We start from the raw sequence: 15,302 nt of genomic DNA, 5'->3' as shown, positions 1-15,302 counted from the left end.
CTAAAACCACCGCAACGTTACGCTCTGGCTTTGCAAAACTATCCTTTTTGTCGATGCAAATGCTTGGCTGCCGATGCTCAGGGGCAGGAGCAGAGGTTCGGGCGCGGAGCCCGTGCCGTGGCGGTGTGACGCTTGCGGCCCGGCCGCGGCCCGGCATTCCCATGGCAGCGCGGCATTCCCGTGGCGAGCGCCGCGCTGCGCCGGGCGGCGGCCGCGCTCTTTGACCCCGCGGCTGCCCCGAGCCTGCGGCCGGCCGAGCGCTCCCTCAGCCCCGCGCCGCTCTCTCCTGTCGTCTGCAGACAAGAAAAGGGCAGGCAAATTCCAGCCTTTCAAGAAGCTCTTCGGCAAGAGGAAGAAAAGAGAGCCCGCCTCAGAGTGCGAGGAGCCCAAACTGAAGCCCAGCCACTCCTTCGGCAACATCTGCAACGGCGCCTTCTCCTCGGATGACGAGCCGGGCGGGCTGAGGTGAGTGCCCCGCGAATGCTGCCAGCGCCGCGCACACCGCCCCGCGTGTTCCCTGCTCTGTGCAGCCAAACCTGGCTTCTCCCTCTGCAGCAGTTTAGCAGCAATTTGTGCATCGCTTGCTCTGAAGCGTGTGCACCTCTCCTTCCTCGGAACGTGACACCTGCTGCTTTAGACCTCGAAATCTGGCTGCTTGAGGGGCACGTGTGCTGCTCTGCAAATCAGAAATCCCGGGGGGAAGCAGAAATGGATTTGAATCCAGCTCTGTGATTTAACACAGAGCAGAGGTATTAATGGCACCCCTGTTTTTCAAACTGGGAGGAGAGAAACTTGAACTGGCTGTTATAGATACTTTATTGCACACATTTCCCTGTAAGGTGCTATCTTGGAGTTATCCTTTTTCACTCTATCCCAAATAATTTTTGCATTGTAATTGGGGTCAACAAACAGACTGCTTTTATTTTGAACCAATTTGAATGTGGAGTAGGAGAGGGGAGAGAGGCACCTGAAAATCAGATCATATTCCAATGACAAAGGACGATGACAGAAGGACAGCATGAGAATTTTCTGTGGGGATGGTGGCAGTACAAAACTGTACAGAGTAAAAAAGTTAGCAATCTCTAACTAGGAACAGGAAGAAAAAAATCCCAAACCAAACAAACCCGAAAAAAAAAAACCAAACAAAAACCCCCTTACCCCTATAGCAACAAAGCCCCAAGACCAGATGCACAAACTGCTAGAGTCAGTAACACCTATTTCACTTTCCAACTGCACATCTCAGAGAGGTTAGCTGAGTCCTGATCAAAGCCTGCTGTTTTGGAAGCAAAGGAACTGTTTGCACTGGGAAGTGTATGTGGAAGTGTAACAAAAAACTCTGAAAGGGTAAAAAAACTATTCCAAATTCCTCTGCTCGAGAATGAAATGTGTATCAGAAGTGTCACCCTGTGCAGTATTTCTAATGGTGTCTATGAAAACATGATTTTAAAAATTTTTTGGGGGGGTGGATTTTTTAGCTCTGAGTTCTTTACTCCATTCTGTGAAATTCCTTGAGTACCAGATTTCCTTTTGGTTTCTGTGGTGTAGTTCTGTACACCTCTTTTGCTCTTCCCGGCTTTTTCAGAAAATCAGTACTGAGCGAAGCCACGCTGTAGCTGGAGGTGTGACTGAGCACTGTTGTGATGCATTGCCTGAGTGCACGATGCCAGGCCACTGTAGGAGGTTTTAGTTTTAAGATTTTAGTGCCTTTTCCCTCACAAGCAAACTCAACTGCATGATCTCACTATCAGGCATTTCCCACTTGGCATAGCTGAAAATGCAGCGCTGCACCCAGAAACAAACAGTGATATGGGAACTTGTCCTGTTCCTCAGCAGTGACGTGAAGGTGTGGCAGACCTTGTTTGAGACTGTTAAATGTTTGCATTTTTAAACCTATTAATTTTTCTAATTAACAAAAGCATTAAAAGTTAGCTTCTGGTGGAAAAATCAGACTGTACAATTTAAATCAGAGGGGATTGGTAAATGTGAAGGGTCCCATGTCTCATCTCAAGTGGACCATTTCTTTCAGTGATTCCTCAGAGGTTTTAGCTAGAAATACTCACTCAAAGCTCTGTCTTTCCTGTCGGTTTTCATGGTGCAAATATTGGTGGGATTTGATGATAATTTTCAGTTTACAGGTGGTTTTTGCCATATTACTCATTTTACAACAAGCATAAGTGTTCAGTGCAGTGCATTCAGTTGCTTTGATAGCTTAGTTTTGCCACTCCAGTCTGTTTTCAACATCTTCCATCTGTTATTTTTTTTAGCCATTCCTGTAATTTCAAACATTTATGAATTGAGTGCAGAGATAGGCTAACTAAAATAATACACATCATTGTTTACAAGTTATCTAACAGTAAATGCATTGCCATACTTTCCACTATTCATACAGAAACAGACTAGAGCAAATACAAATAACCAGTGGTATATTTACATAAGCAAAATCCTGAGAAGTTTTTTAATACCATTTGCTTCAAATTCTTTAAGATTGTACAACATCCGTATAGTAAAAAAGGCTTAATAAAAGTTCCAATTTTGCAGTAAAAGCTCTGGGATATTCCCATTCCTTTAATAAGCTATATTTCTTCCTCAGCCTGCACATGAATTTGTTATCTACAGATGTGTCCTGTGGACATATAGCTTTGTTTTGGGGAGAGGAGATGGTTGTTTTGAAAATATATTAAGGGAGGAAGCTGCTTCAGGAAGGTAGACACAAGCAAATGAATGAGTGTGGGCTAAAAAAGACGTCTGTATTGCCTCCAAGACCTAAGCTAGTATTTCACCTAGTACTGTATTGGCTTACAAGCCTGCTCACAGCTAACACCTGAATCTCTAATGGGGGCTGTGCCGACTGGCTGGCTGATTCGTGCCCGGAGCAAAGCAATTTAGGTAATCTGCATGTGGTGTAGATTGACTAGCTGAGTTGGAAGCAGCCTGGGAGATCTGCCTGTCCATCCTTTCTTACATCTTGGATTCATCAGATGCAAATAACTTGCTTGGTATCCTGATGTATGCACACTTCAGCCTCTTTATACATCTATGTTATTTTGCAATACACAGGTGGGATGTTTCCTGCTGCAGTTTGTCTGGAATTCCTTTTCCCGTTTCTATATTGCCCTTCTTGAGTTTACAAAGTTAAAACTGTATTCATTAACTTTCTGCCCTAACCATAAGGGCTGGGAGATAGAAGTACTGACTACAAGAAATCGCCACAAGTTTGTGGAGCTTCACTGAAGTCTGCAGGAGCTTCTGTTCTGAGGCTATGATTTGGCACCTTAAAAGACTTTATATTTGTTTTTTGTCACAGTTGACAAATACTCAACTTCTGAGAAAGCATTGTGAAGACAGACCTAGAAGGGTACTTGTGCAGTGCCCTGCTGAAGTTTGTCACTCTGGCTTGATGTGCAGAGGCAGTGGGGAATTAAATTTCTCTTACTGGGGGTACAGTAGAGTACCTCTCCTTAGGCTGAATGCAGTATTTCAAAGGACCTGGAATTAGACCTGTCAGGTGTTTAGGACTCAAGTGTGACATCATTGACCTTCCAGGAAAAAGTCTCTGAGCAAACTTCAGTGTCTTGACAGTGACTGCCACAAAAAAGGACCCCTTTACTTGCAGCATTGGGCAGTTCTGTGTGAAGCAATCGAAATCAACAGTAAAAAACGATCTGTCTACCCACTTGGAGTTTCAAAGACCTCCCAAGAAACTTTCTCTCTGTCACATCCATACATCCATTTTTCATACACTGGGTAAGTTTTTTTGTTGTTGTTGTTTGTTTGGGTTTTTTTTTGTTTGTTTGTTTGTTTTTGTTGTTGTTGGTTTTTTTTTGTTTGTTTGTTTTTTTTGTGTATTAACTGTATTTCTGCAATTGGCATCTGCCAGTCCTAATTTCCTTTCTAAGTGCCTCATTTCGAGTGCCTTCTTGACTCCAGTGGAAGTGCCTTGTTGCTGTGGTGGTCCACCTTCTACTAAAGACTTCACCTTATCAGAGCTCTGATTTAAGCAAGTATCTCTTCAAGCCCAAGCAGAGCAAAGCAACATAGGGCATTGTAAGAAATTTCATTTTAGACAAAAAACAGGCTTGGGTTTTCCTTACTTGTTTCAGCTGACATGCAAACACCTGGAAAAAGTTTCTTATTTCTGGGTTATGAGGTGTGTTGAGGATGTTTCAGAACAGAAAAGCTTATGGCTGTAGTTTTCCATTTGCATGGCTTTTGAAAATAAATTCTATTACAGGTTTTGGTGAAATTAGAGTTGTTTCTCCCTTTTTGTAATTTATATTGCAGCTGAGTAGAGCAAAAATAGGAGTCACAACCACCCTATGAATGGCCATTTCTGATGTGTACTCAGTAGCATGTGCCAGAGCAGAGAAGTAGGGAAAGCCTTCCTGAAGTGGTTCCTGGTGTCTTGAGAGAGCATAAGGCTGACATCACACTCAGGATTTCTGCTGACCTTAGCTTTTCTTGACACCTCAAGTCTTTACTTCCTTCTGTTACGAGCTTGCTGAAGTCTTTGTGCTCCAGCAGCTTTCTTCTCACGTGTGTGATCTGGGACATTTTATTACTTGTTCCAATTTTATCACTTAGTAGAAATTTGCAGTAAATGCCTTTAGCTTGCCTTTTGTTTTTCCAGCTGCTACTTGAGTGCTAAGCTGCCTGTAGTTTGTATGTGATCCTTAGAGCCCTTCAGTAGAGCATGTTTCTGCAAATGCTGACATTGTATATCAGGTGCTGCTCTGTTTCTCCTTTTTAACTGGTCTTTTGTGCTCAGCCTGACTATTTTGTCAGCTTCATTTTCACCTCAGTAATCCCAGAACTGTTTTCACTCTGGTTTTTACTTCTATCCCATAGGCTGTCTTGCTGTATTCTCATGGAAGGTTAGGCTGTCTCACAGCCCACTTGTCCTCTCCCTTGCCTCCCTTTTGGATGTTTTTGTTGCACTCCCCCTCCTAATCATCATGTCTTCATTTCCTTTCAGGATTCTGCATGGCAACTGTAATTTTCAGCAGCTGGTGAGGTCTAGGGCTGGGCTCTGGATAAAACAGATTTGTCACCTGTAATGCAATGTATTGTCTTATTTCCTCTTCCTTGCCTTCCTTATCAGCTAAATGCAGTTTCTATATAACACCTATTCCTGACAAGGCTAATGTAGACTTTTCACTTCCTTTTCTGTACATTTTGCCATGTTTCAGGGCAAATTTTGTGTAAACATAGGCTGCTATTTCACAAAATAGTGTCACATGCAGTAGATTGCCAGGTCAAATGGAAGCTGGACCATTTAGAGAGTCCTGTTCCTTTTACTAGTCTGCATAGTTTTATGCTAACTGGTGAATTATTCACATCCTCAAGCTGCATTAGGAGCCACTTGCAGAATTACTGTAAACCAGGGCCATGCTTTTCTTTGCACATGCTGACACCTCCTGAGATTAGACAATTAACGAATAATTACATAAAATTCGTTTGTTGAGAACTGTATAGTCCCACCCAATTACCTTCTTGTCGGGCAGCAGCAAAGGCAGAGCCACTCCCTCAGGACACCAGGGGGATCCTACAGCAGGAGGGGTGCGTGGTCATGCTGCAGTCCATAGCTGGGAAGGGCAAGCCAGGAAAATGGTCTGCAAACTGAGGTCTGGATCAAAGGTCCCCATGACCAGGCACAGTTTTGTCTGAGCTGCAGACCAGCACTTCTCCAGCATGGCTCAGGCAGGAGCCAAAGCCTCAAGTGTTATCTTAAATAGAACTCCTGGACCCGTGTGTGCAGGTGGAGGCTCCAGATGAGGCTGATCAGGGACACTGGAGCTTGTTAGTGCACTCAGGGCCTTGATACTTCCCATGGTTAATTTTATGCGCCTAATTATAATAATTTTAGTTATATTATTAGCATGATGCATCAGCTGCTTAAAGCTAGGCTTGATCTCTACTTCTAAGAAAAATAAAATTATGGTGAGTTCATAGGTTCCAGGTCCCTTGATGACACCAGACTGGAGCTTTGTATTAAGATAATGCTGTGTGATATCTTTGGAGAGAACAGGGCTACTCTGAGCCTGGCTGCAGAACTCATTGTTGGCATCAGTGGGACTCAGATGGGTCATAACAGGGGGACTGTGCCATTTTCCCAGGGTTAGTGCCCTGAAATTCAGTGGGTCCTGAAGGTGATATGAATATATATTTAGAATGAATGCAGAAATTATCTCTAAGTTTACTTCATGGAAAAGATTCCCTGTTGAAATGTCTGTTCAGACTGTGAGGCCCGTGTTTGTGGGTTTGTTAATGCAATGAATTCATGTGCTGTCTGAGCATAGCTCTAACTCAGAATCATGTTGCAGCATGAACAATATTCCCCATCCAGGCACGAGTTAGAACCAAAACTCTCCTTCCAGCAGATGAAAAAGAGGACACTAAAAATATATCTCAGAATTAAAATCCGTTTTCCTCTATTACAGCATTAATGCATCTCTGGAATGACTAGAAAATGCAATTTATGTTTTTCATCTCTAGCTGCCCTGGAGACATTCATGGGAGATGCAAAATGTTGAATCAGATTTCTTTTTTAAAACAAAACATCAAGTAGAGGCAACCTATCACTGCACTTGTCATTTCCCTCAGGCAATATTCTGGGAAGTGGTTCTCAGTTTCCTTTGAAGAGATTATATGAAGGGTCAATACCTGGCTAAACCAAATTCATTCTTGCTTTGCATGCTTTTTGAATTTTTTATTGTTTAAAAATGGCTTTATGTTAAAAAGTTGACTTTGATCTTCAACAACTACAGAATTGGTTTCTAATGGAAGTCTAAAAGAGTGAAAGTCATGAGACTCTGGGTTTTTTGGACTCAGTCTTTATAAACATAAAAGAACAGAACAACTCATTCTTTCCCTTTATTTTCCAGTTTCTATTTCTGACTCTTTAATATCAGAGTGGGAGGAACATTTATGACACACCAAAGAGGCAACTGGTGGTGTGAGATTTCTGTTCTTCAGTATTGCACCAGCATGGGATTATATAAGAGCCGAGGTCTCAGTATTCCTTTCTGGAAAAGCTTCCCCCTTTTAAAGGATCACAAATTTGTCTTTAAGAGAAGAAACAGCTCTGGAGAAAAAATGGGGTCTAAAAACCTCATAGCCACCAGTGTCAATACAATAATGTTGTATTCTGTGCAAAAGTGTCCCTGCACACGCTCTGATGCAGTTAAGGAGGTTCAGTCCCACAGCAGTAAATGTTGGTTGGTGTCCGACTCTTTCCAACAGCTCTCTAGATATGCAGCTAGAACGTTTCTCTGAATTGTTTCATGTGAACAATGGCCACTAATAAGGCACAGAAGAGGTGATGGGAACACATGGAGAGGAGGATAAAGGGTGTGATACCTCACCCAGTCCTGACTTGAGGTACCTAGAACTGATGGAAGATCACATCCTAAATAGGACTGAAGCAGTGGCCAGCCAAGGGAGGGTCCAAAGAAGGTCTCTGTTGTGTTTCATGGGAAAGAAATAAGACTTTTCCTGCAGGCTCAGGGTGGTCCCATTCTACTGTGAAGATTTCTTAGCACACACAGACACCTCAGCAAGAATGAGGAATGGTTAAAGAGCAAATGGAATTTAACTTTGCTCTCAGTATGAAAAAATTAGTTTTGAAAATTTGTGTATTGCAATTGAAACTGGAACATGATATTTGGGTTGCAACACATCTTCAGAGAGAACATGTTAAAAGTGCTTTGTATTTTGATATAGCACATCCATAATTCATGTAATTTAGTCAGGTTTCTGAAAGTGAGTCAGATGATGATTCAACTATTTTCAGCACAAACAGCCTCTGAAGTGTCATCACTGGAATTATCAACAGAAGTGCTCATAAAGTGGTGCCCCTGTTTTCCCACGTCTCTTGGAAGTGATGTGGAAGTTTGAAACTGTAATACCTTCAGCCATGGCTGTGACTGTAGCCCATATCTCTGTCATGCTGTGAATTTGTTGAAATCCACTCCTGATATTGACATCCTGATATTCCTTTTAACTGAAGGGAGAACAGTCTATAAATGTGGATTGTGAGGATGTTATTGTATAAAGACTTCTGAGAAAAACTTCAGAGATGGGTAGCAGCAAAGGAAGTTCAATTATTCATTCTGTATTATGACTTAAATTCAGTCTTTCCAAAAGTAGAACATGAGCAAAGTGAAAAATGCAGTGGAAAAAGGACCTTTGGGATATAATCTGTCAAATTCACAACTGGGAAAATGTGAAAGGACTGTGGTCTCCAAGGGAGTAAAATAAGAGACCTTTCAGAAAGTACAAGTGGCTTGGAAATCACCTTAACTGCTATTTAAACTTGCCTGTAAAAGAAACTAGGTTACTATGATGTGTGAATATCTTTTTTCCAATGTTCTTTAGCCTACATAGATATTTAAACAAAATTCTTAAACTATTTTTACCAGTTGTTGGACATGTGGCTAGCAGAATTGCTCATTCACCCACTTCTTAAATATTCAGCATATTTGCAAAGCATTTCAAAGGGATAGAGTAGAGAGCAGTCTGGCATTAATTCACTGTGGGGTTTCTTGTGACTGTTTCATGTTCTGACAGTCTGGAGTTATGTTTTATTACAAAGTCAACAAGAAAACAAAAACAGAGACAAAACCTTTCAGATACGTTTGTCCTCCCTTTTGCTATGAAATAAAAATGTGTGTGCATTGTAACAAGGAGGGTGGAAGAGAGAGAGAGCAGCTGGTGTCTGAGAGAAGTTGGAGATGTTGTAAATGCTTATTAGCATGGTCCTAACCTGCCACTGGTGCCATTGTGGGCACTTGTCAAAGACAGGGCTGGATTTTCAGTGGAGATGTACTTATGGTTGCAGGTCACATGGAGCTGCCAAGCTGCTTCACGTGACCTGGTGTCCCCAAAGAAAGTTTTAAATGAAATTTAGGCACGTTTTCAGTCAGGAGGAGAAACTGGATTCCTAAAAGTGTCCTCAGCTCTGCAGCAGAGTGGGGAAGATTTTCACTCACAGCCATGTCCCGGGCAGCCCACCAGAAATGACCTCAGCAGTTGCTCTTTTCTTCCATTTCAGAGATTCAGGTGTTACCAGGAAATTCCTACAGTCAGAGTATTCCTGCTGTTGGTCAACTGCAGTTTTGGCGTTTGAACTGCTGGAAAATTCTCTTCAGTTTCAAAGCTGCAGGTTGGCTGCTCCCAACTTCAATATTAACAATTCATTAGTAAGGTCAAGAACAGCTTCTAGACAAGTCACTGAACTCTTTGGTACCTGAATTGCAACCCTTGCCTACTAATTACTTGTGACACACACAAATATACATGAGGTGTCTGATTTTAAGCATGAGAAGTCCAACCCACTGGACAGCAAAAGGGGTGAATGGTGTTTATGCACAGTGAGTAGCTGTGAGACAAAGGCACAAGTGTCTGAGCCACAGCATAACTGGAAAAATATTTGAGAAAGGATCCTCTCTGGAGAACAATATGACCTGGACTATGCATTCTCAGCAGATCTCTCAGCTCAAAGGTAAATAGCAAACAACCAGTTCCCACTGGCCTTGCCTTCTGCACCTGCAGCAGGCTCACACACTGAGCAGTGCCAGTGCCAGAGGGCTTGCAAGGGCTGGTTTGTCAGTGTTTTTGTCTGTCCTTCCCACCTTGTTGAATGCAATGCTGGAGCTTTCAGTTCAAACAGACCTACACAATTATACGAGGAAAGCCAACTTTCACTCTGTTTCATGTCAAACCCTTCATTTACAGGCCTGCTAGGAATTTGTCTCTGTGTAAGGGATGCTTCTCAAGTTCAAAATATTTGAGAAAGGATCCTCTCTGGAGAACAATATGACCTGGACTATGCATTCTCAGCAGATCTCTCAGCTCAAAGGTAAATAGCAAACAACCAGTTCCCACTGGCCTTGCCTTCTGCACCTGCAGCAGGCTCACACACTGAGCAGTGCCAGTGCCAGAGGGCTTGCAAGGGCTGGTTTGTCAGTGTTTTTGTCTGTCCTTCCCACCTTGTTGAATGCAATGCTGGAGCTTTCAGTTCAAACAGACCTACACAATTATACGAGGAAAGCCAACTTTCACTCTGTTTCATGTCAAACCCTTCATTTACAGGCCTGCTAGGAATTTGTCTCTGTGTAAGGGACGCTTCTCAAGTTGTGGTTCACTGATTGACTCCTGGCTGGCCAAGCAAGGTAGAGGTATTTCAGTGCCATCAGTTTTCCCACAGCTCTGTGAACAGACTGAGTCACAGTGATTCGGTACAGAAACCTTTTTAGAAGCAGGTTTAAAAATATAATTTTATGGTTTCTGTAATAAAAGGTTTCTAAAAGAAACTTTAAAGGTGTACTTTAACAGCCAGAGGCAACCGAGTTGTGGGTTTTATAAAAAAAAAAATCTAACACAGAATATAGCATCAGTTGAATGCTCCTCTTCTTCCATGGCTAAAAGTGTTGTGGAATATTGACCGGCTCTTTGCCTGATTGTTTGTTGGTTTGTTTCAAACTAAGCATGTTACTCAAATGCTAATCTGGATGAAAATAAGTTTTTCAGTTAGTCTGTGATTCTATGGAAGATGGAATGATTCAGAGAACTGTGTGTGTTCTCCCCCCAAAACTGGATTGATTATTTTGTGAGTGCAAAAGTATTTTATATATAAATGAGAGGGAGAGGGAGAGGGTTTGATGGACTTTTTATTGTGTTATTTTCAGGTTCTCTCTAAGAAATTCTGTTATAAAAGTCAAGAATAGTCTATCATCTAATCTGTTTCAACAAGGTTATGTAACCCTATATGACACTCTCCCTTTGTAAGAAAAGATTATTGTTTTTACTTAAAATACCTCAGGGAAAAATGAGATTAAAATGTAATAAATACATTCCTAACTTATTTGTTTCCAAAGTATGAGTAGAAATATCTTGAACACTTCATGAACAATTAGCGCATTTTAAAAGGCAGAAAAGATAATATACTGATCTTAAATGTGTGAAACTTAATTTTTCTTGTTCTTTTACTTACATCTCTTACTGGAAGTATCATCTTCCTTGATTTTGCTGAAATATTTATTTATAATGTTTTTATCATATGTAGAACATTATGTTGGATAGATCTAGATCAAAACTATATATTTTTCCCTCCACATTGTTTCCTGAAACTCTGAGTGGGTTCTGTATGGTTGCCAACAAGTTATTAAAAGTGGAGATTTAGGACCTCATAGTTGTTCTGGTTTTTTTAATTGTGGCTTTATCATGATTATAGATTATTAGCTTTCCACTTACCATGGAATATTCTAGGTAAGACAAAACATAACTTTTAAACAGATACATTTTTCCCTCAGTGTGCCCCCAAAACCACTAGCCTTTTTTAATTTTATTTTTAACTCTTAAGTTTTCTTACAATTAAATTCATTGGAATGATTTCTGGTAAATTAAACCCCGTTTTGTTCCGTGCCTTTGCCTGTGGACTTCAATCAGAGCCATATAACAGGTTCATGCGTGACACACCCTCCTCTTGGCAGCAGTGTTCAGTTTAGCAGCAGCACACGGGCATTTCTTGCTCTTCGTGGCTAATCAAGGACACACACCCTGGTGCAGCTTCTGAGCAGCTGGGGGTTTGGTGATAACCTTTTATTGGCAGTGTGATCATGCTCATGGCCACAGCAAGTGCTGAGCCATCAGCTAAAGGAGGTAGCTGTGTAGAAGAGTCTTCCTGCACTGTAACACCTCTGTTTTTGTGTTACAGAGCTCCCTTTGCTTGGCACCTGCTGTTTTCTTTGACCAGGAGTGACAGTGTGTCACTCCCAAGCAGGGGCACTGAGCATGAATGCACTTTCTTAGATACGCAGTCTGGCAGTATGTGCATCCTCACCATCTAGTCTGTGTCCTCAAACAGATTTGAGGCTTACAAGCAAAATCAGTTGAACTTCTCAACACTCCTGTTAAAAACACCCAACTCTAGGTCCTTCCAAGGAGGGAGACTGTATATAAAGGAATCATGCACCTCCATTAAACTTTTGAAAACAAAAAGTGTTTGGATATCTCTCCTCTGAGAATGTACAAAGGTTTTAATTAGAAGGCAATGGAGGGGGGGGTGGAATCCATACAGCAGGACAACTATGATATGAAGAGTCACTCTCATAAATTAATTGCAGTACTTACTTGTTGACTGTTTGTTTTTTTTTTTTTTAACAGATCCTCCCATTATTCTATGGGCAGTCGAGCTTTTTCCCATGACAGTATTTTCATACCTGATGGGAGAACAGAGAGTGAACAGGCCATTCAAGCAATGTCACAGGAGAACGTTTTAGGAAAAGTCAAAATTCTTCAGGTAAGAAATTGCCAGTGGGAAAAATATTTAAAATGTGGAAAATGTTCTCCAGAACATATTAAATGTGCATAAAGATTGGTTGCTTTTCCTATAGCCTTGGGACAGATTCTCAGCCTTGTTAAGTTCTCTGGCCAAAAGCTATTGCAAGTAATTAAAATAATCTGCAGAAGTTACAGATTTTGGTCTTGGAAAGTACAGCATTGATGCTGTAAACATATCTGCAGAAAAATCTGCACCTGTGGGACTCATCTGAATTGAACTCATGGTTTTGGTGTGTCCTGATCTGTATGCCTAAGTCATACAATTGTGGTAATGAGAGAAAAAAAAGGAAGGCAGTGTTGAGGGCAGGGAATGGCATGCAGAGTGAGACTTCTTTGCAAAGCCAATTTAATTATATGTTTATATGTATTGCATTTTTTTCTCTTTTTTCTCTCTGCAATTTCAGTGGTTTTCATGGAAGGTGGATTTGTTTATCTCTCCAAAGCATAAACAACACATTTGGGTATTTGCTTCTAAAGAGCTTTATATGATCCGCTTTCCCTTCTTTTTCAGGACTCTCCCATTAGTGCTCAAAATAATTTTTTGCTTTACTCCCTGTATATCTGTAAGATTCACAGCTTTATGCCTTTCTAGACCTTGAGAGAGCTGTCCTTCAGAAACATGTTGCACTTTACTGTTCAGGATGCTGACATATCCTGTCAAAATGCTGATGAATTTTTAATGCCGTGCAAGTGCTGTTACCCTGAAGATGACTAGCAAAATACCATTGATTTCTCTTACCTCTGAAGCCTACCCACAATCCATCTTTCCTGGTGAGTGAGAGGTCCTGAAATTAGACATCTGTGACCTTCAGGATGGAATTGTTCTGCCTCCTGCCTGGTGCTGTCAGCAGACGGAGCACCTGCCCAGTGCTGACTGTGGATGGACTCTGGAGTAAAGCCTCACTAGGACATCTCCAATTCATCTGTGCTGGCTTTTCAGTTTAAGTTTCCCTGGGTCAGGTAGATTCAGTGCATGCTGTTTTCCAGTCTGGAAACCACTATATTTCAAATGACTGCTGACTCTGGGGCCAAGACCTGAGGTATGTGGGCTTGTCCTGCAATGTCCCACAAAGCCCACCAGCTCTTTCAGGGAGCTGTGCCCTCGCTGTCTGTTGGATTTGTTTTCTTAGCCTCCGTATACTAGCTTTTCTCTGAGTAACTTTTCACTTCCAGTGTTATTTTCTCTCATATCAAAATTCAGCTTAAAATTCTCAATAGAAATTAGTGCCTTTGCTAAACTAAGCTACCTGAGAAAAAGCATAGTTAATACAATTGGTAACAACCGTGTTCACTAAGCAAATGCTAAATCAAGAAAATTAGAGCAAAATGTCATCTTTGAAAGTCACAAAATAAATAGCCAGTGGTACTCTCTTGCTCATATGAACTTTGCATAAGCCTTTTTTTAGTGTGGTCAATTGCATGTATTTTAAGGGACAATATTGTTTCAGCTGCTTGATGTAAAAAAATGTGCTTGCCTTTTATTTAAAATTGAATGACGGTAGTTCATTTTTCTCATTTTAGTGTAGCTGGAACCCAGCCTGTAACATACCAGATTCATTTTTCAACTCTGATGATGGTGGTGAGAGCCACTTATTCATTCAGAAAGGGAATGCATAAGGAATGCAAATGACACTTTTCAGTATTTACATGTTCACACAGAACAGTCATACATTCATCTAAATGTCCATGGATTTTTTTTTGTAAACCCATGGAAAGCCTCCCTGTTATTAGCCCAAGGACCACTTCTTGTATCTTCAAAAATTGCTGCCCACCATGTAACTTTTCCCATTTCTCTAGGCATGATTTCTGCAACTGTTCCCTGAGTTTTAGGAAAAAGTCATGCCAAAATCCCGTTGCACATTTTAAATTGACCTTAGAGTTGGGTCCCAGGTCTGATGAGTTATTTGGACTATCATTCCTGTTTGAAGGTTTAATGCACTGCATACCCCATGCTTTTTTTCCTGCTATTCTATGAGCCAGTGTTTGCTATGTGATTTTGCAGTCACAGAAAATGTTGATGCTCTGTTTCCTGATACCTGAAGCTTCTACCATCTTTGAAATCTTTCTGCAAGCTAACTCCAGCTGGGAACTTCTGTATTTCTTAAAGCAGTGGATTAAGAGGAGCCAGTTCTCTCTTCTGAAGAGCACTCTGCCCCTTAAGGCAATTCTGTGGCCAGCCATCAGCATTACTGTGGCTTTGCCAGGCTTGTATGTCAGGGTGGGAGCACAGCACTTCCAATTTCCATTTACCTGGCAACGTACTCTTCAGTAAAGAATTGTTGCCAGGATTCCATGCCCTGTGCTGACTCTAAACTTTGTGCATTCCAGATGGAGATCAAAAGCTCTGCAGATTTTAACCCTTTTCAGGAGTTTTGGGGATTTTTTTTGTTCTTTTTTTGGAGGTAGTACAGAAAATGTTCCTGGAAAACTTAAATCTTTTTTTGGAAAAGTCCCCACACTTACAAATCTAAGAGACAGCATGGCAAAAAGGGTTTTGAAGTCAGAATAGCAATGCAAGCCATTTAATACTGATGGTGCTGGATCTCATTCTGGGGATCACCAAAGTGTTTCCTCCTTCTTGTCTTGCCTTTCTGCTGACTTCAGAGTGTTGATGAACCCACAAAATTGTTGTGTAATGGTGCAAACTCCGTAGTAATCAGGGCAGCTGGCCAGCCCGTGCACTGGTTCAATTGCTTATTGTGGGAATTCTCTTTCTAATTAAGCATGAAAGGCAAATTAGTTCTTTCTGGAATTGCTCTCATTTGGTTTTATTGATTTTCAGATTGGCAGTATTCATCTTATCATGCTTTCTGTAAATGGATTTGGTCATGTTCAAGGGTTTTACTGTGTGCTAGAACTCAGGCTGAGAAAAGCCTGACCTCTCATAAACCTCCAGCAGCCCTTTTGTATCCTGCAGTTATTTTGTGTTGGCTGAAGCCATTTGGTGTTGTAAAAGCAGTCTT

The 15,302-nt window shown here is 41.4% G+C and overlaps 1 protein-coding gene across 1 annotated transcript in view; it reads left to right on the top strand.

Moving 5' to 3' along the window:
- Positions 1-268: 268 nt before the first annotated feature.
- Positions 269-15,302, top strand: part of CRACD (capping protein inhibiting regulator of actin dynamics) — a 36,856-nt gene continuing 21,822 nt past the window's right edge. Inside the window, exons 1-2 of the mRNA XM_041402759.1 lie at positions 269-465; positions 12,163-12,298. Coding sequence (XP_041258693.1) covers positions 12,179-12,298 — 120 coding nt within the window. The 5' untranslated portion in view covers positions 269-465; positions 12,163-12,178. The remainder of the gene's footprint in view (positions 466-12,162; positions 12,299-15,302) is intronic.

Source organism: Onychostruthus taczanowskii, unplaced genomic scaffold (genome assembly GCF_017590055.1).
Source record: "Onychostruthus taczanowskii isolate IOZ18803 unplaced genomic scaffold, ASM1759005v1 scaffold2, whole genome shotgun sequence".
NCBI lineage: Eukaryota > Metazoa > Chordata > Aves > Passeriformes > Passeridae > Onychostruthus > Onychostruthus taczanowskii.
This window is presented reverse-complemented; position numbering and strand designations above follow the sequence as displayed.